Consider the following 23,470-nt stretch of genomic DNA (forward strand, 5'->3'; position numbering starts at 1 on the left):
AAATATTGAACACCTACAAACATTTCCTGACAATTCGATGACAGCTTTCTCAAGCCAGTTTGCTCCAGGCTCTGTAATGTTTTGAAAACCATATATCGATATTGCGGGAATAGGGGCAACTCTGGGCTGTGCTGTCTCCTCCCAAGATTCACATCACCGCCTACCGTGGAGGACTCTTGCGTGTTTTATGTGGAACTTAACTGAAGTCGTGAAGTCAAACACGGCCTGGAATGATGAGAGTCCCATTTATCCCAAAGAGTTTCATTTCCTCCGTTTCTACTTACTTTACCAAATCTTTCTGCTCTCCACAAGTAAACCAGGCAGAGATTTGAAGGGCATTGCTTTATTCCAGAGCTGATCATTATTGAGGAAGATTTTGACCATCTTCCTTCACTTCCTCCCTCAGCCTCCTTCCTGGTGAGAGATGTTAATAAGAATGAGGGCGCTCATTAGCTAATGGAGGAAGTGGGGAAAAAAAAGGTAAAGGCTGTACACATTTTAGTTCACGTTGGCATGCTTGGCCTTTATCTTCTGGCGGCAAGGAGAAAAAGAAGTGAAATTAAGGCTACAGGTAAGTTCAAAGAAGGGCTAAAACTGAAGAGAAGATAATAATTTTGTTCCTTCGGTCACTCAATGAGGCCTTTGTCCCCATTGCTAGTAAAGGCCAAACAGGTTGGTTTTCTCCTACTGCCCTGTAGTGGGGTAGAGACTGGTTTCCAACATTGTCCAAAATGTCACCTCCGTGTGGAACGTTCCTTCCGGGAAAGAACGCTTTTCTGGCATAAGGTCAGGGAGAAGAAGAGGGAGAAAGGTTTCAAGTTTCCAACCCCAGGAGGAGCAGCACACCAAAGATGCCGTAAAACACAGGGTGTGGCAGAGAGCCGGAGTCCAAGCCATGCCGCCTCAGAAGGCGCGCCAAGCTAACGTTCACCCGTCCCGGGCCAGGTTCTGCCCAGAGAGGAGTATTCCGGTGCTTCTCGTCAGTAAGAAATAGCGAAACCCAGCGCATCTAGAGGGAGGCCACATACACCACATTGTCTTTGCAGAAGTTTTCCAGGAAGAACTGGACCGGCTGGATGGTCTCCAGACCACCCCTGGCCAGGGCTCCAGGCCAAGGAGAGCTGGGCAAGTCCGCAACGTCTGGTCGGGGCCGTGTCCAGTGTTCAGGTCTTGAACATAAGGAATCCCCCGAATGTCGTGCCTGGCGGGTGTCTCTTTACTACGGATCCCTGGGTTAACTCAAACCACACTCTCTCGCCCTTTTGCAGCTCGGCCATGGCAAAGGTTGTTGCCGTGCTTCCGCCCTTCCGCTCCTCAGTGGAACCGACAGGGGTCTGATGGTGACCTCCAAACACCAGCTGCCCCGTACCTGGCCCTGGGCCAAATTCAATGCTCACTGCAAACAGGTAGACCCCACGCTCGGGGGCTCGGAAGTAGCCATGTTCGGGGAAGTAGCTGCTGCCAATGTTGACGTAGGTAGTGTTGAACTTCACCGTCTGCAGGGCAGTCGTCCCTTCTGAAAAGCTGGCGTAGAAGGCCACAGGGGAGCCTGGAATGCAGGACGAAAGCGCTCAGTGACTCAATCCCTCACTCCCTTAGACGGCAAATTAAACCCTGAGACCTGCCTTTCTCACCTTGTTAACAGTAGGAATAAGCCACTATTTCTAGATACCCTACGTGTTCCCAATAACAACCTCAGAGAGTGGGAGCCAACGGGCCAGCACTCACCATGTCACTGAGAGAAAGGAAAATACAAGTCTGTTGTCTCTCCTGGTGTACGTTTTTAAAAAGCACTGGGGCGCCTGGGTGGCGCAGTCGGTTAAGCATCCGACTTCAGCCAGGTCACGATCTCGCGGTCCGTGAGTTCGAGCCCCGCATCAGGCTCTGGGCTGATGGCTCGGAGCCTGACGCGGGGCTCGAACTCACGGACCGCGAGATCGTGACCTGGCTGAAGTCGGACGCTTAACCGACTGCGCCACCCAGGCGCCCCGAGGAAACTTTGAGTCTTGAGTGCTTACCCGGTTGTCCAAAGCTACGTGGCTTGCCAATGGCAAGCTGGGACAGGACCCGGGTCTCCGACTCCCAGACTACTGCCACCTACTGGGGATCTTGAGATCTCTCCAAAAGAAAATAACCCCTATCCTCAAGGTAATAATGCTAACGCTGGTGAGAGGATGAAAGAACCCTGAAGGGTCCTTCCTCCTGGATGTTTGGCACAAGACCTTAGAGACAGGACAGCAGGTAGGGCTGGGCAAGAAAACTCTTCGAGCTGGTCATCTTAATGTTTTCCAACCGTTGCACAGAGCTCCGGGATTACAGATGGGGACACGGGCCCAGAGAGGGAGCACTTGCTCCAGGTGACACAGATCATAAATTACCACCCTGGCAGCTGTCTTTGGATCTCCTGATCTCTGGTGCTCTTCCCATTGCAAGAAGCATTTTAGGGGCGCCTGGGTGGCTCAGTCGGTTGAGCATCCGACTTCGGCTCAGAGCATGATCTCACTGTTTGTGAGTTCAAGCCCCACGTGGGGCTCTGTGCTGACAGCTCAGAGCCTGGAGCCTGCTTCGGATGCTGTGTCTCCTTCTCTCTGTGTCCCTCCCCCACCTGTGCTCTGTCTCTCTCTATCGAAAATAAATAAATGTAAAAAAATTTTTTTAAGAAAAAAAAAAGAAAGAAGCATTTTAGCCAGCCATAGGAGGACAAGCGAGACGAAGAGAACATAGGCGTGAGGCCTGCCAGGGCCACGTGCAGGCTTGAAGGCAGAAGGAGCCACTCTGCGTAGGGGGGTGAGCGTACAGTGAGGAAGGAGCCAACCTGGCTGCCTGGCCAAGACTCTCAGGCAGGGGAGGACAGGGCCAGGAGACGGGAAGGGTGAGTCCCACTGGGGTTCTGGCCATGACACTGGCCTTGGCACCAATGAGGTGATGTTCCTCATGTGCTCCCTCAACTCTCTATCTCTCTGTATCTCTCTCTCTGTCTCTCAGATGAGACCAAACTTTCCCATTTCTTAGGGGATAAAACCAAAGCCTAAAGGAGGGGCAAGCGGCATAGTGGTTAGTGACTTGATCCCACCTACAGCCCCAGCTCTTTGGCTCCCGGTCCAGCAATAGTTTTGTGAATGTCAAATTTCTGCTCTTCTTTAGTTCTGGAAGATTTTCTGAGAATTAGGAAGTTTGGAATAGCCTTCCCATTTGTGGAAGATCACAGGCCCGCTGCTGGCTCTGCAGTTCCCCCAGCGTCCAGGAGGTGGGGCGCTCGGCCAGCAGAAGGAATGCCCGCCCGGCGCGCCCTCTGCCGGTACTCGGCACTCTCTCCACATGTTGCAGCCGGCCTGCCGCCCCGAGTTCAGCCTTACCGACCCCCAGGGCCCAGCCTGCCTCGCAGGAGGCTGAAAGGCTGTGCTTCACTGATTTGCTAGCTGGAAAACTGACAGTGGGCTTCCCTGCAGGGCACAAAGTGATTCTCCCATTTTACAGAGGGAGAAACTGAGACAAGGAAGAGGTGCTAGAGGCGGTCCACTGCCCCCAGGCACACAAAGGCCTCCAGGGCCGTGATGGAGAATGACAGGAGCAGGAAGAGCTTGGGATGGGATCCTCAGACTTCCCACATGCCAGGCTACACCAGCATACAGACAGCCCAGATAGCAGCCCTGTACTCAGTCCTGTGTCTGGATGAGGATGTGGCCATAGCCCCAGGGCCAGCCTCTCTGGCAGGGGGGAGTCACTTGAGGCACGGAGTCTAGTGGTCTCCTTCCCCAGGCCACATTCAGGGAGGGGCCAGGATGGCTGGCTGCACATCACATCAGCCTCAGAGCCAGCTTCCCAGGCCCAGGGTCCCGGGGCCCTGCAGGGACCCGTCGTCAAGGGCCTTTCACAGGAGAAGAACCAGCATCCTAGAGACAGCTGGACAGGGTTCAGGGCTCCCTGTGCCACTTACTAGCTGTACGAACTAGCAGGACACTTGCCCTGACCGAGCCTCAGTTTCAGGTAAGATGGCAGTGATGACGGACTGTTGAGCTGTTATGATGACTCCGCGTGGCAAAGCCCACGGAAGGCCTGGCGCAGAGCAGCAACATGGGTCTACTATGTTAGCAGGACAAGCTCCTTTCAGGGCCCAAGGCCTTCCCCTGTATTCTCCTCTTGCCGAGTGCTGCCCATGGCCGGTGACACCAGTCCCTAGTCACATATTTGTATACAGGGGAGCTGATTAAAGACACGGGGTGAAGCAGGGTGGAGGGGAAGAGCTGGGACGGAGAGATTTGAGGCTGTGGCCTGCGGGGAAGGGAGGCATCCCCCTCCTCGCTCGAGTGGCTGAGCGGCAGACAGCTCCGTGGTGTATATACGGGCCTCAAACGTTTACATGGAGGGCCTCTGTCTGCTCGTTGATGGTTGGTTCTGGTGACTTCTACCTGCTTACACTTCCGGTAGCTTAAGAGGCCCCTGGCCGTCAATGAAAGGGGGATCTGGGCAAAGCGGGCCCTGAGTACCCCTGAAGGATGCTCACCCTGTTCTCTTTCATCCCGTCTTCTCCGAGGCAAAAGAGCTGCCAGCAGCCAGCCCTGTCCTCCCTGACTTACCCAGCCGCACCCCTCCCCCTCTCAGGAACTCACCTGCTTCCCAAAGCACGGGCCCTTTGATATGTGCATCCGCCCTGGGCTCTGCTTCCTTCCTGTCCCTCCTCCGGGAAGCTTCCAGACCTTTCTGCCGCTTCTTCCCTTTCTTGCTCAGCATGGCCTGCAGCTTCCCCAGGTCCAGGCTGACGTTGACTGCCAAAAGCCCTTGGAAGTTTCCGAAGAGGCTGTGGAAGAGGCGCTGGTGCTGCTCCAAGTCGCGCTCGGTGGCGGACAGCGCCTCCTGCAGGCCCTCCAGGGAGCTGTTGAGGGAGGAGACCCCGGAGGCCTCGCAGCAACGGCCCACCCTCTGGAGGTCGGCGTCCAGGCGCTCCAGCTCCTGCGCCAGCCCGGCGGGGACCCGCCCGCCGGCCTCCCCCGGCGACGCATCGCGGCCCCCCGCCGCCTCCGCCGCCGCCTCCAGGGCCGCCACGCGGGCGGCCAGCGCGTCCCAGGCGAGCGCCTGCTCCTGCAGCCCGCTGGCGGCGTCCTGCAGGCCGACGCGGATCTGCTCGTAGCGCAGCGGCAGCGGGCCGGGCGCCTGCTCGGACATCTCCTCCATCACCTCCTCTCCGAAAAGGGCGGCCAGCACGGCCTCGTGCCGCAGCGCGTCGTCCAGCAGGGCCTTGAAGTAGCCGTGCAGCTGGCCGAGTTCGCGCCGCATCTCCCCGTGCGCCGCCCGCAGCGCGCTCGCCTCGCCGTCCAGCGCCCGCAGCTGGCTCCGCAGCCGCGCCCCGTCGGCCCGCGCCCGCTCGCCCTCCGCCCGCCGCTCGTCCACCGCCCGCGACAGGGCGGCCACGGCGTCGCTCAGGGCCTGCAGGGACGAGCCCTCGAGCCGGCGCCGCTCGTCCGGGCCCACCTGCGCCTCCTCCAGGGCCCGCGTGGCGTTCAGGTCCAAGTAGAGCTTCTGGCAGTCGCAGTCCTTGACGTACTTGATGAGGTCGGCGTTGGTGCCGTGCAGGTGCTGGATGGTGAGGTTGAGCTCCAGGAGCTGCCGCTCTATCTCCTCCTTGTTCTCCTCCATGATCAGCGACTTCTCCATCAGGATCACCCGCAGCTCTCGCAGCGCCGTGTGGTTCACCTGCAGCTCCAACAGCTTGTGCTCCACCTGGCTGATCTGATCGAAGGTCTCATCGGATTCCGAGTACAGCTCCTTGATCTCTTCCACGTGCTGCGCCAGGGTGGCCTGCATGTCCGCCAGGATGCCCCGCAACTCCTCTTCCCTGCGGCCGGCGGCCGCGTGCAGCGCTGAGAGGTTCCTCTGCAGCTGGCCCAGCCTGGCCTGCAGGCTCTCGGGCTCCGGTCTTGCCGCTGCCCCCGCCGCCACGGGGACCAGGCTGCCGTTGGCCCCCACGGGCCCTTGGGCCTTAAGGAACCTCTTCAACTTGGCGTCCACATCCGCGTGGACCTCGGAGAGGGACTGCTGCAGGGAGAGGTGCTGGGCGTGCATGCGCTCCTCCACGTCCTGCCGCAGCTGTCCCACTCTCTGGGCGTTGTCCTGCACCTTGGTCTCAAATTTGGCACCAAGCTCCTGGAAGTCAGCTCTGGCCACCGTGCTCTCCTGGACCCCCCGGATGGCCTGCTGGTTGGCCTCCACGTCAAGAGAGAGGTTTCTTACGGCCTGGGAGAGGCTGTGCAGGCTTTGGTTGAAGCTGCTCCAAATGGGGCTGAAATGCACTCGCAGGAAGGCGTCCATGTGGGGCAGTAGCACCTGCTCCAGGGATCTGCCAGGAAGCACTGCAACAGAGACACATTTGTACACAAGCCCTGCAAGGACCAGACACCCCTCCCCAGGCAGGGACCAGAGGGGGCTCCTCTGAGATCTGGGCCTTCCTGCCCCGCCTTCCTCTCTCCCCTCAGTTGTGAACAGGCTGTTCCTCCACCCCTGGAGCCTGCCACTCACCAGGCTCTGTCTGATTTGCCTCCATGGTCGCAGCTGTGACGTTGCTTTCCAGCGCCTTCCACAGGCCTGGGAGGCTGTCTGCCACCTGGTGAATGTCGTTCTGGAGATCCTCCTGTGGCACCATGGTGTCGCTGATCTCTGCAGCCAGGTGGCCTGAAGACACACAAGGGATAAGTGTCGAGGTCTCACTCCCCAGACCTGGGCAGATCGTGAGGTACGGAGAAAGAAATTTCCAGGGTCGGATAGAAATATCAGGGAGCTGCATGCTGACGTCCTGTGAGCGGGAGCTCAGAAGCCTTTAGCTCCAGAGGGGGAAATGCTTTGCGCTTGAGCCCTCACCCTCACTGGGCACCCACAGCAGACACGCCTGATCAATCATGGCACACTTTTGTCCTCAGCTGTGTGGACATGGCCTCTCAACAATCATCCTAGGCAGCCCTTGTCTAAAGGTAGGAGTTCACCGCACGATGAAATTTGTTTGCCACGTCGGCCGTGGTCCAGCCTTGAAAGGCCTCACAATTGGTGCCTCTTGGTGGTTCTGTGCTGACTATACACCAAGGCCAGCACGACTTCCTGGCCCTGGTTAGGAGACATGGGGGAAAGCTTCTTCCAGGCCATGGGATCTTGTCCCATTCAAGGGGCAAGGCAGGTGCCGGATGAAACTATCATTCCCAGAAAATGCAGTCAAGGGAAAGGGTGTGTGTGCTTAGCCAACAGGCAGTGACCGAGGGCCCTGCGGCTCTGCCCTCGGTGTGGGGGGTAGGGTGATACAGGGCCACAGAGGGACCCCTGCTGATTCTGGGCACAGAGTTTTCCTGAAATGGCCTGGGCATGTGGGTTCTTTCTGCCTGCTTGCCCCTCCTGTACCTTCTAGGAAAGCAGCATACCTGGTTCAAAGCCGACTGGCCCATCCCAAGACTCCTGGAGGCCATCCCCTGGATCCTCGGGCTCAAGGATTGCCGTGGGATCTGCAGAGAGGAGGCGACAGATGTTGACACCACAGGTCAGAGGAGCTGCCTGACCTCTGGGTCAGAGGTTGGAGGGGAGGGAGCCACAGGGAGCCCTACCGTAGTGTCGGCAGTCAGAGCCTGAAAAGCCTGGGCAGCACTTCCAGGCCACGGAAGCCAGAACCTTCTGCTTGACCTTGTACACCGGCTTGTGTATCATGCGGTACCTGGGGAAAGATGGCCAGCTCAGTGACTCCAGAGTGAGCCAGTGTAGGACTTGGGTGGGTGGCCCCCCTTGCCCCATCCTGCCCCCACTCACATGACTTTGACTTTCTGGCAGTCCGGAGTCTCCTGTGGACATGGCTGCTGCGAGTGGACAAGGAATTTCTCTGTTTTGCAAGCAGCTACAAAGGTGACCAGCCTAGACTTCTGGTAAGGGCACCAGTTACTGGAAAAACAAGCCAGAGGAGAGGGCTGCTGAGCCACACCCAGGTCCCACATGACCCTTCCTAGATGCCAACAGCGGTGCCAGTGCCCCACTCCTGCCTCCCTGCCCCACCCAATGCCTGGGATTCTAGAATCCATTATCCTGAGAAGGGAGCACTCTGCATTATTTATCCCTCGGCCCCCGGACAAAGGCTCCACAAACCCTGCCTGCAAGGGCACCTGCTCCACTGGCTTCCAGGGGCCAGCACAGAGAGGTTGACAAGCACCCCCAAAATCACACAGAGCCAGGAAGGCCTCTCGCTGTCTCTGTTGGTGCCAGGGAAGCAGCATCATGCCACTGGGGCTGGAGAGTCCTGGGTTCAAGTCCTTCGCACTCTGACTTTGAGTGAAGCACTTAGGGAGTTTCCACTCTCCCATTTATCAGATAGAGATCATAATACCCTCCTCCAAGTGGGCGGATGGGTACCAAGTGCCGGGATCCTGACAAGTGCTCGGCGATCACTGCCGCCCTGCCCTGTTACGCTCACATCTGTCTTCACCACAGACCAGGCTTCAGGGAGGACACCTGCTCCCTGGCCATTCCCCATTATGGCCATTATGGAAATGGACTTTCAAACAACTGTGGGAGATGGCAGCTGAGTGGAGCAGCCCCTTCTCTGGGAAAGAGCCTACAGGGTAGTTTGGGGGTCACATTCAGCACCCTGAATGCCTGAGAGGTAGCCTCTCCATCTACATCCTTTACGAGTGCATGTTGTTGCAAGTCCCAGGAGCAGGGGGTGCTCATGGCTGACACAGCCCCAGCTCACTGACCCGTTGGCAGGTTTGATGGGGTCAGTAGAATAGATCAGAGGGTCCTTCCCCCAGCAATCAGCTCCCAGAACGGAGCTCTCCAGTGCTGCAAGCGGCAATGACCTCCAGGGCTCAGTTCAGCTCAGCACCCCTTGGGTATTGGGTGCCGGGCTCAAGCTGAACAGGATTCAGTGCCAATATGGAGTAACAGACCTTTCCTTCCAGGGTCCCCAGGGAGAGCAGGCCATCTCAGATGGTGTGGAAGGTGCCAGGACCCGGGGAGACTTTCAGAAGGAGATGATAACTTGGCACCAGGAACTGTGCCAGAGATGTGTGGCCCACTGAGATGCAGAGGGTTGGGGCAGGGAAGGGGCTACTGAGGTACGGAGAAGCCAGAATGTGGAGGCCTTGAGCTCCTATGGAGGAGCTGGACTGTGTCCTGAAGGGACAGAAAGTTGTGGAGGGGTTTGAGCAGAGACGTCACACATGAAAGGGCCACCTTGGTTCCTGGGTACAGAAAGGCCAGGGAGAGGCGAGGTATAGGTGGCTGTGTCAGGGATCTAGGTGGGAGATTCTGGCAGGTTCCATGGGTGATGGTGGTGGATGTGGAGAGAAATGCCACACTTGTCAGATATTAGGAGGCAGTGTTCGAGGGCCTTGGAGATGGAGTGGCCGTCAGGTTAGGATTTTATTCTCTGGACCTGGTCTCTGTCCTGGGACCACCAGGCACCACCACACCGGGATTCTGCTGAGGAGGGCAGGGGGTAGGATTGAGGGGAATTGAGTGGCCATATCTGTCTTGAGGGCTGAGACCCCCAGCCTGACTTCCTGCTTGGCTCCCAAAAGCCTGGCAGCCAGCCTTTACCCTCTTGGTAGCAAACTGAAAAAGCCCATCGGGAAAATGACCCCACTCAAGAGGAAAGACCTAAAAACAATGACATCAGGGGCTCCCCCAGTGAAATAGCCCAGCAGAGCACATTATGACAAAAGAGGTTAGAAAGACCCATCCACACATCCAGCTTCCAGTGGGCTTCTTTGTCTGCTCTCAAGTGGGCAGATGTCCAAGATGACTCCTGAGAAAAATCTCTAGTACAAAAGAGGGAGATCAAAAACAAACAACTGGAAAAAAAATCAACTTGGAGAAAACCAACACTGTGCAGAGAAGTCCCCCAAATTTGTATTCACAGCTCCAGATCTATAAGAGAAGTTACTGCATCCAAGAAACAAGAACAGGAAACTACTAAAAAATAGGATGAACATATAGGGATGCCATACAGTGTGGCTCAGTTGGCTCAGTGTCTGACTTCAGCTCAGGTCGTGAGCTTGTGGTTCGTGGGTTTAAGCCCCACATCAGGCTCTGTGCTGACAGCTCAGAGCCTGGAGCCTGCTTTAGCTTCTGTGGCTCCCTCTCTCTCTGCCCCTCCCCCACTCACACTCTGTCTCTCTCAAAAACAAACATTAAAAAAATTTTTTTAATGGAAGCACATACAGAGAATGAAAAATACAACAGTTGGAAATTTAAAATATAACAGTACAAATGCAAAAGAAAATTAATGAAAATGTTAGAGGGTAAAGTTCAAAAAGTTTCCCCAAAAGAAGAGCAAAGGGAAAAAGAAAACAGGAGAGGAAAGCTCAGGAAAACTGAAGACCAGTGTTGGAAATCTGTGGGGAATAAGATTAGGAATTCCCAGAGCTTGCACCAATGGGTTAACAAGGCATAAAGAAATAGAAAGCCACAGGATGAAAGCATCCAAGATTAGGTAAACAAGATTAGGTAAACATGGCAAAACGCCCCCAGTATAGAACAAAGGTATAGAAATAGGAAACCTCAGGATGAAAGCATCCAAGAATAGTAAACAAGATTAGGTATTCAGGGAGGAAACGCTCCCCAACTTAGTACAATAGCAGAAAGCTGCTTTCACAGTAAGGAAGGACCAAAATAGGTAAACAGTAAACAGGACTATAGACTGCAGCAGGCAGGGCAGCAGGGCAAAGTTGCCCAGAGTGGAGCTAATTAGCAAAAGAAAGGTGCTTTGTTGACCCTGAGGTAGCAAGCTCTGTCTGTCTTGTCCCCTAAGCTAGCTAAGATAAACAGACATGGTGCATCATGCCTGCTGTAAACAACCATCTGCCTGGCACCAGGACTTTGTTTCGTATTGACCCAAACCCCTAACAACACATATCTTCAAAACCCCCTTTCCCTCATGCCTGTGAATTAATGTTCACGGTTTCATTGTCTCTTTGTGCACATCCATCATGCTTGTAAGCCTTCTGATCCTAATAAAAACAGAGCAAGGACCCTTACTCGGGGCTTTTGTCTCCTCCCAGACATTAGCCTCTCTTGCATTTTAAACCTGTGTCTGCTCTCTTGCTGGACAAGAGAGAACTCCAGACCCAGGGTCTACACCAGAAATCCAACATCTGAATAACAGGAGTTCCAGAAAGAGAACAGAAGGAGGAAATCATTTATTAAAAAAATCAAATATTACAGAAGTGAAGGACTTGAATTTTCAGATGCAAAGGGCCCACTAATTACCCACAATGTGATGAAAATAAACTCACATCATCATGAAATTTTAGAACTCTGGGAATGAAGGTAATTTTATACTTTCTAGAGAGAAAAATCAACACACACACACACACACACACACACACCAGCAATTAGAATGGCCTTGAGCCTCTCAACAGCAATACTGGAAACTAGAACACAGTGGAGAACTGCCTTCAAAATACGGAAGGAAAAATATTTCCAATTTAGAATCCTATACCCAACCTAACTATCAGTCAAAGCAAAGAGAGCAAGAATAAAAACATTTTCAACACACCAGTTTTCAAAACATTGCCTACCCCAGGACCCCACATCAGGGAGCTACTAGAGCAGTGGTTTGCGATCTTGCCATCAAATCTTCACATCAAAACGGTTGTGTGGCCCTTTCAAAAGAAGAGCCTCTGGGCTCCACTCCAAGTCAATGAAGCAAGATTCTCTGGGATTGTGGCCTGGGCATCAACATTTTAAAGCTCTCTGTGGCATTCTAAGTCACAGCCCAGGACAGGGTACCACTGTGCCAGAAGTGCCCCACCGACACAAGCCAGGGTACCAAGAAAGAGGAAAGCAGGGCATCAGGAGACAGGAATTCCATCAGAGAATTGAGGGGAAGGGAGTCCCCAGGAAGACGGTGCAGGCAAGCCCAGGTCAACGATGGGCAGTGGGTGCAGGGCCAGCGTCCAGAGCTAGAGCTCTGAGACCAGCAATCACCAAGAACACACAGGTAGTCAAACACCTGACGTGGATGAAAGGGGAGAGCAGGTGTGGACAAACTGGCCAAGAGTTTGGGATCCAACAGTGACAGAAACGCAGGAAACTAAGCAAAAGAAGCAAAAAAATGGAAACCGTTGTTTGCTCCAGGGAAGACCAAAAGTATGAAGTGTCTCCACTCTGAATAGCATACATAGTCACATGAATGTAATCACTCAAAATGACAATGTGGGAGGATGATGGATAGGGTGTGTGTGTGTGTGTGTGTGTGCACGTGCATATGCACATGGGTGTGCTCTTGCATGCTTGCTATGCGTGCATGTTGGGGTTAGGGTATGGAGTGGGAATGAGAACTTCCCAAAGAAGCAGCAATATAAACATGTTAGTTAGAGACATGGAGACGGATGCCAAAGGAATCACCTAAATCGTTGAAAATTATTGCCTGTGGGGACCAGTGAGGGCAGGGGCTTCTGGTCATGTCAACAAACTTTGTAGAAGGTTTGACTCTAACCCAAAGGGTCATGCAGTTTTTCTGCAAAGGAACAGATAGTAGATATTTCACACAAAGCTAACTGCATAATCTGTAGTGTCCAGTGCAAAATAAAAATACGGTACAACAATAAAGATTAAACCAAGTGTGGGGCCCTTCTGTGGGTGCACCCTGTGTGACTGCTCAAGTCACGTGCCCGTGGACTTGGCCCTGATTTTAAGCAAAGACTGTTCACTCAACACGGGGAGAGAGAGAGAGAGAGAGAGAGACCGTGAAATTGCTGGGTCCAGAGTTCAAGGACCACGGGTGAGATGGCCACCTTCATGGACTGTTCCAGGACCAGAAACTCCAGTCCCCACCCCACCCCCACCCTGGGCTCCCTGGAAATTCTGCAACTTGGGCTCAGGCCTGGGGAAAATTGTTTCTCTAAACCAGTGGTTCTCAGCAGGGGGTGAAGTGATTTTGCCGCTAGGTGTATTTGTCAACCTCTGGAGACCTTTACAGTCATCACCACCAGGAGTGGGGAGGAGTGCCTGGCATCTAGTGTGTGGAGACCAAGGATACTGCTAAACACCCCGCAATGTGGGCAGCACAGCCCGGCACCCCCACAACCAAGAATTAGCCAGTCCCAAATGCCAGGCGTGCCAAGGTTGAGAAACGCCCACTCAAAGCACAGTTCCATTCGTTGCTCCAAACTGCTGCTGAGGGTCCAGAAGGCCTGTGCCCCGGCGCACTGGGTTTGGTCCAGCCTGCCAGGGAGTGACTGGGACTTTCCATCTGGAGCTCCTGGAACCGGAAGCAGTGCCGCCCACCCTTCCTGCCCAGGAACTTTCTCTCCTGACCTGCCCAAAACTCAGGCTCCAGCTATTCTCCCTGCCCACACTCCCCCTCCCTTGGCGGCCCAACCCCCTTGGCACAGTGCAGGCCCTGGCCCAGAAGCCCTGGGAACATTCCTGACCTTTGCTTTGGTTTCCTCCAGCTCCTGGCAGCTTCACGCTGGCCCTCTGCGCCCGAGCCCCCAGCCCGGCTCGCTGGGGCACCCATTGTTCTCGCTGCCTCCTGGTCTCAGGCCTGGGCGCTCTTTGCACCCTCGTCTCCTGGGGCCAGCTGGGTTTGAGCTACCCTGAGCCTCTGACACGGCCCCCACCTGACCCCTTGCCCCAGTCAGGAGAGCGTCTGCTGACCCCTTTGGAGCTTTTAATGGGAGATGAGAAGCCTGGGCCCTCCTCCCCTCCCCCTTCCCGGACTCAGGTTGACTTTGAGCAAGGCCCTTCCCCCAGTCCTGGAAATGTGGAGATGATTCCCACTTCCGGCCCCTCCCTGGGGGCAAAGGGAGGGGCTACGTGGGAGGCTGAGGAGCCTCTAGCTGGGAAAGGGCTGTTAGCTGGGGCCTTCTGAATTATGGATGTGCTGCTGCTATTGTCCAGTGGGACACTTAAATGCCAGTAAACCTCACCTCTGACTGCCCCTTAAGTCCTTAAGGCTTTCTGGGGAAGGAGGGTATGTTCTCGGTATCCTTGCTTTCTGAGACCCTGAAGGCAGCCGTGAATATGACCACTCCAGGGGAGAATTTTGCAGGGCTTTGTCTCTGAAAGGGGCTTTGGCAGAGGAGCCTGAAGCCCACTCAGTGTCCAGAGTGGGAGTTCCCTGAGTGTGCCCAGGGCCCTGTGCTTCTGACAACAGGAACAGGTGCAGGAGATACAGCCATGGCAGTGGCTGGTGGCCTGGGCTCCACCCTGCTCCTGTGTGACCTCCAGCCGTATGCTTGACTCCTCTGGGCTACGAGCTCTCAGTTGCAAAAAAATCACAAAGGCTACCTACTTGTACATGGGTCAAGAGAAGCTGATGCTGGTGGCCAGGGCCACCTGGGCTGCTGGGAGCAGCCTCCCTACATTACCACCATCCCGGGGGAGACAGGACAGAAGACACCTGGAGTTTGCAGCCCGGTGGTTGCAGGCCCCTGCTCTGATCGGTCACTTAGCTGTGGGGTCCAGGGTGGCATCCCCATCCCTCTGAGCCTCACAGCACGGAAAGTGGAGAGAGCAGAGCTCTCATGACAGGTAGAGATGGGGCACCTTGCCCAGGGCTCAGCTTGGTCCTCAACGCAGGCTCAGTCCTGCAGGGGGAGCAAGTGCAGGCTCTGAGAAGCCAACCTCCTAACTGCCGCTCTGTCCCACTCCTACCAAAGCCAGGGGGCATCCAAAGAGCCTTCTCCCCACGGAGTCCAAATACACGGGTGACTAGGGCACCCAGGGACAGGGGGAGCATTCAACCACGTCCTGCCTCCACCCTGGGACCAGGCATCCGGTACCCAACTGTTCTGTCCAAACTTCTCTTTGCAAAGGGTCTAATCTGGGCCCATATCCAAGGCCTGCCATAGCCCTGGAGCTCCAGAAAGAGGTGTGGGGGGCCAAGGCCCAGCAGTCTTGTTGATGATGGTGCAGGGGCCCCGCCTCCCCTTCCCCTGCTGCAGGAGGGAGACTGGAGCAGCATTTCCGCCTGTCCCTTTACAGAGCACGGGAAGCAATCAGCCCGAGGAAGCTGAGCAGGATTTCCTTCCTTTCACACCAGCCCCTCTGGAGGCCTTGACAACCTGAGCTGGGCCTGTGGGGACTGCCACTTCTGGGTTGTGGGAAGGAGACCTAGCAGGCCTGCTGGGACCCCCCGGGTTCCCCTGGGACCCGGGTGTTCCTGGGCTGGGGATCCCTTCTACGTACATCTGCACATGCTGTGCACACGCTGGGACCACCCAGGGAGTGGATGAGCGCAGCCCACAAGCCTCTCCCCACAGCCAATGGGGTAAGGAGAAAGAGGGGTGTCTCCTACCTCTTTTTGATCCACCTGGGACCTTGAGCCTCCCTTTTATCAAAAGGAAGCAGGTCACTGAAGAAAGGAGCTTTGGGGCAGGGAGGCTTGGTTCTTACACCTGAAATCAGAGTTCGGTGGCTGGAGCCCCCCACCAAGAATCACCTGCTCCACCCAGCCCTGAGCCGACCTGGTGGTGGGGCAGAGATGGGCCCCCTCCTCCCCACTTGGCCAGCCCCTCCCTCCCTGAGAATCAGTGTGCACTTGCTTATTACTCTTTCCTCTCCATGGCCAAATCCACTTTCAGGAAAGTGTCCAACAAACACATTCACCTTGAAGTGTCAGAGCTTATAGGACAACTGTCCCAGGCAGATTCATTCCATAAGCTAATGTGATAGTGAATCTCAGGGAGCCAGGTGGAAGGCTCTGGGTGGGTGTAAACTGACCCCTTTCACCTTCCAAACCCATATAAACACCCTCACCAAGTCTGGTGTGTGTGTGTCTGTGGTCGGGGGTGTGGTAGGCATATAAAGTGCGTCTAGGGGGTGGGGCTGCCTCTGAGTGCTCGGGAACCAGATCATGAGCTCTGAAGTCAGACCTAGATCCTGGTTCTAGATCCCCTTAGCTGTATGATCGTGGGTCAGGTGTTTAGTCTCTCTGAGCCGTGGGTTCCTCCCCTGTAACCCCGGCTGTTGGCAGGATTAACCAAGCTAACACCCGGCAAAGTGCCTAGCCTCAAGGGGGACCCCATGAGGGCACCTGCTGTTGTGACTGTGGAGCACCCCGAGGAGGAACCCACAGGTCCAGCACCTTATCAGCAGGGGCACCTGAGTCTGGACAAATAAAAGACTGGGAAATGGTGTCCTGGATCAGTCACAAGACCATTCCACTCATTTCCAGGGGGGCACTGAAGCAGAACTCACTGGATGCCGTGGCTTCCTCTTTGTCTGGAAATAGGGCAGAGTACCCTGTCTGCTCACTGCTTGTCTCTCAGGGCTAGGCTGAAGACCCACACCAGTCCTCCTGGGCACTCAGATAAAAATCCAGTCCCCAGGAGTGTCTCTCTTCCATGACTTATGCCAGGCCAGCCTCACGGAGGCTCAAATGTCAGTTGACTTACTTCAAAGAAGGGGAGACACTGCCAGGCCAGCTGGAAACTTCTGGAACTACTGCCCCTCATCACCCCTTGCTAAGTGGTTGATGGCAAGAAATGCTCTTGCCCGACCTCCAGGTTGCTCCCTGTCATGGGCCAGGTGAGGAACTTCCTGTGGTCCTTAGGCTGGGCCCTGGGGTGCCCAGTCTGGGCTTGGAGGGGTGGTGGCCTCCTGAAGGGAGTCTGACACCAGGCATCTCATTCAGCCTCACAGCCGGCCCCAGCAGGTACATAATATTAGGTCATTTCACAGGTGGGTAACTGAGGTTCCAAGAGACTGTTCTGGCTGAGCTGGGACTCAGATCCTGTACCATGACCTCCCCCCCAAGGTGGAGTTCCTCCTTACCGTCTGACGGGGTCCCCGCCGATATCCTCAGCCTCTGCCCTCCAGACCGCAGGCGGCCTTGGGCTATGTGGATCAGAGAACCTGCTACCTGAAGCCTTGGTGCAGGCCCCCAGCAGCCCCCAGCCTAGGGGCCCCCCAAGACCGAGCAGCAGCGTCAGGATCATCTTGGCCGTGGGACGGGCTCAGCCGCAGCAAGTGACTCCACACACTGCTGGTGATGTTGACGTCGTCTTCAAGTTAAGCCTCAGAAGGAAAAGAAAGCACAGGGACAACAAAGAGAGGAAGTGGCCTGGGCCGGCCCACCCGGTGAGCCTCGTCCGGCACCCCCCTCACCCCCCCTAGCTACCTCCACCATCCCCTGCAGAGGCAGCCAACAACTCAGACCGGTTCCTGTGCCTCTCTAAAAGGACTCAGGTCAGGGACACTGGAGGTGTGGAACACACAGGGGGGTGGCCCCACCAACACGTCCCCATAGGAGTCAGGAGAAGAGCACAAGCCTCGAGGTGGGTCTGCAGGAAGCGGTCGGCTCAGTCTCAGGGAACCTGCTGCCCATCCATGCTGGTGGCCAGGAAGCGAGGGGCACTTCGTGCCTACTCAGCGTCTTTCACCACTGGGCTGTGGGTGGGAGCCAGCAGGTGGGCGGAGATTCAGAGAGAGAAAGCTGTCCTAGGGTCACACAGTGTTAGCCAGAGGCCAGGACACTGGGAGGCCCTTTGTGTGCTCCTCTGCCCCATCTCCCCCACTGCCCTTGATGCCCTTGATGGAGCCCTGGGACGTGGGGGCATCCACGGTGCTAGTGAGTAGCCAGGCAGGCCGGGCCGGTCTGGGAAGTTGGCCACTGTTGTTTAACCCCTGGCCTACATGGCCCTGCCCCCCTGCCCTACCTGAGAAGCTGGTAGCAAAGGTGCCTCCCCTGCCTGACCACCTCTGTCCCAGATGTATACAGACGCAACAGCCCCAGGCCTGAGAGCACTCAGCCAGGCTGTGGGTGGGCAGGGCAGCGAATGAATGAGGGACAGTGATGGATTAGGATGTGTCCAGCCCCTGCGCCACTCCCTGGAGGGCAGGGGGCAGGAGGGAAGGGCTGGGCAGCAGGGGCCAGGGGAGCCAGACCCCACTGCCCAACCCCCGGAGAAGGTGAGGGCAGGCCTCCTCCCCCGCCCTCCCTGGCCTGCTGGCTGAGCTCCCACCAGCCAGCCGCCGCCGCATCATCAATATTTCATGGGCGTCAATAAGAGGCAGCGGCAGCAGCGGGGACAGCGGCTGCAGCAGCGTTCTTGCCAGCTCTAGCCATAGCTCACTGGAAGAGTCAGGCTCCTGGTACTGCCCACCACCATGGACGTCTTCAAGAAGGGCTTCTCCATCGCCAAAGAGGGTGTGGTGGGCGCTGTGGAGAAGACCAAGCAAGGGGTGACGGAAGCAGCTGAGAAGACCAAGGAGGGGGTCATGTATGTGGGTGAGTCTGGGTGAAGCAGGGCGTGGCAGGGTGCAGCGGCCGGGAGGCCAGAGGCGGGGGTGCCCGGTTACCCTAGGCCAACCTTCTCCCCCAGCCCCAGGGGGGCATTTTGGGTGGGGATGAGGCCCTGGCCATTGGGTCAGGGTCTCCACGCCCTGGAGCACCCCATCCCCCTGCATACCATCCCCCACACCCCACAGTGTCTGCTCTGACCTCCTCAGGGCTCCAGGGTCTCTGAAGGAGAACAGCAAGAGGGGTACTCGGCCTTCAGACACGCTTGTTTGCACACACACACACACACACACACACACACACACACGAGTGCACAGATGCAGACCAGTGTCCCCCACGCCAGCATCCCCTCCAGGCCCTTGTGCTCAGATAAGAAGCCAGCTTGAGCCTAGAGCAGGAAGGTGCTCAGCAGCAGAGCCCCAGGTCCCCACCCTATTCAGAGGGAAGGGTAAGCAGGGGAGAGGAGCCTGAGCCCCAGTGTCCTGTGCAACCCCACCCCCTTCAGCCCCTCGGAAGCTGGTGACTCAGCTCCGTCCTGCTGCTGCTTCCGAGGCCCAGACCACACCCAGGTGGGCCTGGACCCTACCTCAGGCCTGGTCTCTCTCATCCCCCTGTCCTGTCCTATCCACTTCCCATCCATCCCCTTCCTCCAGACACAGCAGGAAGCAGCCTTTGAAGGGACTGCCGGCCCCCAGACACCACCTCACCCCCCTACTAACCCCACAGCTTGTTCAGCTGTTCTGTGTGTTTGCCCTGACCACCCTGCTCCCAACACCAGGAGGAGTAGGCTGACGCCTCCATTTCCTCCCCAGGAGCCAAGACCAAGGAGAATGTTGTGCAGAGTGTGACCTCAGGTAAGGGGCCCAGGACCAGGGGATATGGGGGTTGGGACCTCCAGGGACTGCAACCTGGTACTGAAGGCTCAAGCCCAGGGTCCTCCTACCCTCCAACTAGAAGCCTAAGCTGTACATGTACATGAGGTTAGATAGACCCAGGGTGCCCCTCCTGCATCAGGGCTCCCCCGGAGTCAGAGAAAGGCGCAGTCCAGGGCCTCCAGTAGAGGCAGAGTTTTGAGCGCCCTGAGAAAGGGGTTGCTCAGCCTGACTTGGGCAGGCCAGGCCCGGACAAGGAGGGGTCAGGACCACGGCCAGCCAGAGTCCTCTTGCAGTGGCTGAGAAGACCAAGGAGCAGGCCAATGCTGTGAGTGAGGCCGTGGTCACCAGCGTCAACACAGTGGCCATCAAGACGGTGGAGGAGGCGGAGAACATCGCCATCACCTCCGGAGTGATTCGAAAGGTGAGATCCAGTCCTGACCCTGGCTCTCGGGCCAGTCTCATCCTTTCTCCTGGGCCCCAGAGAGGCTAGCTGAGGAGAAAGCAGTATTGCCTCATGACATATAGGGAAGCAGAGATTGAGGGGGCCCATGGTCTGTGCTTGGTGTTTCTCACACCCATTAACACCTAGAACCCTCATAATTCCTCTTGTGAGGGGGGCAGTTTGGGGCCCACCTGGAAAGTGAGGCTCAAAACCACGTCCTCTTGAGGCTCCGCATTTGGGAGGTACCACATTTCACTAGTGAAAGCAGGGTGCTGTGGGCCTCACGCAGTGACAGGCGGCCTCCGGGGCAGAAGACACCAGGCTGGAGCTGCCAAAGTCACCGCCCACCGGCCTGCTGTCCAGCCTCCCTCCAGGGCCTGGTGGGAGGAGCAGGGAAGCAGCGCCCCCTCGTGACAAAGCAGCGAGGGTCCTGACCCCGCCTTCCACTTTTGTGCACGGGCGAGGGCATGTGCCCCCGTGGGCTGCCAGGTGCAGAGGGCGCAGGCACAGTTGGGCGCCCCCAGGAGGTGGAGGCCCGCTAGGCGAGCTATTCCCGCACCCACCACAGAGCAGGCTCTGCTTGAAGCATTTTACACGTATTAACTCATTCAATCGGCACAGAATCTGCAGAGACCGGGTGTGGAAATGAGGCCCAGAGAGGTTACGTTATGTGCCCAAGGTCCCAGGGGCTAGTCCCGCAAGCCTGGGGTTCCCAGGGCAGCCTGGCTGCAGGGCCTGTGCTCGGAGAGATTCTGCATGAGTGTGAGGCCGTGGTGGGAGCCCGGTTTATATGGGGGCCAGGCATGGGCCGCTCTGAGGCACCCAGCAATGAGGACCCCTGCTTCAGGGAGCAGATGGGAGGAAGGGGAGGGGGCCCCCCTGCCAGGAGGCAGCGCCTAGGCGTCCACTTTGGGGGCCAGCACAGGTTCTCCACGTCTTTGGAGCTGGCAACCGGTCTGCTCATTCCCAGCTCTGCCTCTTGCCAGCTATATGACCTTGGGAAGCTACTTAACCCCTTGGCACCTCCATTACCTCACCTGTAACAAGGGAGGGGGTGACCGTCCCCGTTTCATTATGACATTGTGTGATCGTGCAGGGAAATGGCCCCCACGAAACTGTTACACCTGGGTCATGGTGAGCACCCAACAGAGGCAGGAGACTATACCATCATCATCTGTGCCTCCGGGCAGGACCCATAGGTGCTCGGGAGAGCAAAGGAGGCACTGGGGTGGGGTCAGGCTGCCACTGGGCCTCTGAGAGGGAGCCTGGGCACTCCTCTCTGGCCTTGAAGGAGGGCTGGTAAGCCCATGGAGCCACCCCAGGGCCTGGAGTGGGGGTAGCTGCCCCAAGGGAGACATTTCCTGGTGACACCCAGAAACCAGTCACAACTCTTCCTCCAGTGAACCATAGAAGGATGCAGCACTGCCTGTCTGACAGCCCTTTCATTCCACTGGCCTCATGCATCTGCCTTGGGTGGCAGGGCTTGGCCTGTGGCCACCTACCCTTTGCCTGGAAAGCTGCCCCTACTGTGACTGACAGAGTTCAGTGCCCATTTAAGCCCCAATCCACCAAGGATGTCCCAGAAGTAGCATGGAGATGGCAGAATCCTCCAGAGGTTGGTGCTAAGACCGGGATCCAGGCTGATCACCCAGTCTGGCCCTGCCCACAGCTGTCACTCGACCACCTCCCGGGCAGGTCACCTTAGGCAAGTGTCTGAGCGGGGGTAAGGTGGTAGGAGACAGGAAGTGGGGAGGATTGTATAATGCCTGCTGGCCCCAACCGGACCAGCTTGAGCCCGGAGCCCATCCAGGAGGCAGGGAGAGAGAAAGCTGCTACTAGGGATAGGGATGGGCCTGGAGCAAGCCGAACCTGATCTCTACAAGCCCCATTGCTTTGAGCTGTGAGGCTTTTAGCTGGATACGTGGCCTCCCTGGCCTCAGTATGAACAGTAAAAACACCCCTCTTCCTAGGGCTATTTGGGGGCTCAGTAGGACAAGAGTGTGTGATCATATGATGCAGGGACACTGAGGGTGGGGTCAGGCCTAGGGCTTCAGGGCCATGGCCCACCCCCACCTCACTCCACCCCACCCCACCAGTCCTCCTCCATAAGAAGGCCCAACCACAGACTGCCCAGAGACTCCACATTAGTTCAGGGGTGTGTGAAGCTGGGCTCCAAGATACATGGTGCCCCCATAAGATCTCGGCATCATCAGAGCCCCTGCTGTGGGTCCTCACGTGAGGCTCTGTCGCTCCTCTGGTTAGTCTGGTGATGACACACCACATACAGCAAGGTGATAAGGGCCTCTGCTCCTCTTTGAGGCCAGGTGGATGAGCCGTGGGTGCAGAGAAGCTGGGGCCTCTGCACCCTCCACCCTGTCCCACATCCCCTTTTCTCCCTCACAGGAGGACCTGGAGCAACCAGCTCCCTCGCAGGAGGACAAGGCAGCCAAAGCGGAAGAGGAAGTGGCTGAGGAGGTAGGTGCTGGGCTCCCAGAGACCAGAGGGTACCCGGGCAATCCTGCTTCCCTCCCAGGGTCCCCCGAACCCTCAGGGAAGCCTTGTGACCTTCTGCAGCCCCCTCAGCCTGAATGTGAGGTCCCTTCATGAAAGGCTCCTCAGGGCGGAGGGGCAGAGATGACTCCCAGCCCCACCCCACTCAGGGTGGCCACTAAGGGTGGGAGCCTGGAGCTGTGTGTGAAGGTCACTCTCTCTCCCAGGCCAAGAGTGGAGGAGACTAGAGGGATGCAAGTCAGCCATGGAGGAGGAAGAGCCCTCTGCCTTGGACCCCACCGGGCATGAGGACTGCCCAGCCCTGGAGCGTGACCTGGGTTGCCCATGTTCCCACACCTGACCACCCACAGGGCCTGTCCTCCTACACTGCCTTCACCTCCCTCACCTCCCTTAATCAGTCGCTTTGCCCCCTGGTCCTTCTGACCCCACAGATGCTGCTGTGAATTTTTGTTTTTAATGATTCCAAATAAAACTCAAGTCCTCATTCCTGACCATAACATGCCCATGCTTCCTTACTGTGCTGCCTCATTCATGAAGAAATCTCCTACCCCCCACCCCCCCTCAACCGCCCCCCAACACCCTCCCCCCGACCCTGCCCCGAGGAACAGGAGCCAGGCCAGCCTGCTGGTGGGTCTGGGAAGCAGGTCTGGAGCCAGGTACCCTCCAGGCATGCCCTGGGCATTTCGGGAACCTTCTGACACAGGCACTGCCTTCAGGGCCCCTGCACCAGTTGCCTTTTATAATAGAGGAAGCTGCCCTGCTTTTGGCTCCCCCAGACAACCTAACACCCCTCCTGGAACAGATGGTAACTTTCAAAGATGTAAAGTGCAAACCCATAGCAAGACCTGTCTGAGTCCTCCTCAGCACAGAAGGTTGTGACCCCATGGCTCCTCCTGCCTGGCCCCACCCAGCCTCAAGCTCCCACCGCTTGGAGCTGGGCTTTCCTGTCCTTCGGCACGAAGTCCTGTCAAGTATCATTAGAAAAAAGGACAGCTGAGATGCAGGAGAGTGAGCCTCCGCCTCGAAAGTAGTAAAAGTGAGCTCCTCCCAGCCTCGAGCTCTTTACCTAATTTAATCCTCAGAACAAACCCGGGGTGTGACCCCAGTGTTCCTGAGAATGAACTGAGGAACAGAGAGGTTAAATACCTTGCTCAAGGGCACAGAGCCTAGGAGGTGCGGAGACCGGGCAGAAGGCAAGGTGGCCTGGCTCCAGAGCCACCCAGTTAAGTCCCATGCTCTGCTCCGGCCACCCTGACCGGGTGGGCTCAGGTGCTTATGGCAGATGTTTCAAAACCACCTGGGGATCCGGCTGGTAGGTGTCCTACACGAAGGGCTATTGGCATCATGCCCTGGGGGGTTCGCTCATAGGCAGTGGGGGGATTGCATCCCCTTTGATGCCCAGACGGTTTGGGCTCAGAGCATCTAAGT

General features: G+C 56.8%; 2 protein-coding genes across 2 annotated transcripts; one reads left to right on the forward strand and one right to left on the reverse strand.

Moving 5' to 3' along the window:
* MMRN2 (multimerin 2) lies at positions 1 to 16,982 on the reverse strand. The gene is made up of 7 exons (XM_049646277.1): positions 16,747 to 16,982; positions 7,780 to 7,908; positions 7,581 to 7,687; positions 7,401 to 7,481; positions 6,514 to 6,666; positions 4,611 to 6,347; positions 1 to 1,549 (listed from the first exon to the last, which is right to left on the reverse strand). Exons 1-7 carry the CDS (start codon positions 16,908 to 16,910, stop codon positions 1,164 to 1,166), a joined length of 2,757 nt encoding a protein of 918 aa, XP_049502234.1. The 5' UTR covers positions 16,911 to 16,982; the 3' UTR covers positions 1 to 1,163.
* An 884-nt stretch (positions 16,983 to 17,866) lies between these two features.
* SNCG (synuclein gamma) lies at positions 17,867 to 22,558 on the forward strand. The gene is made up of 5 exons (XM_049646310.1): positions 17,867 to 18,202; positions 19,027 to 19,068; positions 19,383 to 19,510; positions 21,935 to 22,006; positions 22,249 to 22,558. Exons 1-5 carry the CDS (start codon positions 18,082 to 18,084, stop codon positions 22,267 to 22,269), a joined length of 384 nt encoding a protein of 127 aa, XP_049502267.1. The 5' UTR covers positions 17,867 to 18,081; the 3' UTR covers positions 22,270 to 22,558.
* The last annotated feature ends 912 nt before the right edge of the window (positions 22,559 to 23,470 follow it).

The sequence above is a fragment of the Panthera uncia genome, chromosome D2, assembly GCF_023721935.1.
Source record: "Panthera uncia isolate 11264 chromosome D2, Puncia_PCG_1.0, whole genome shotgun sequence".
Classification (NCBI taxonomy): Eukaryota; Metazoa; Chordata; class Mammalia; order Carnivora; family Felidae; genus Panthera; species Panthera uncia.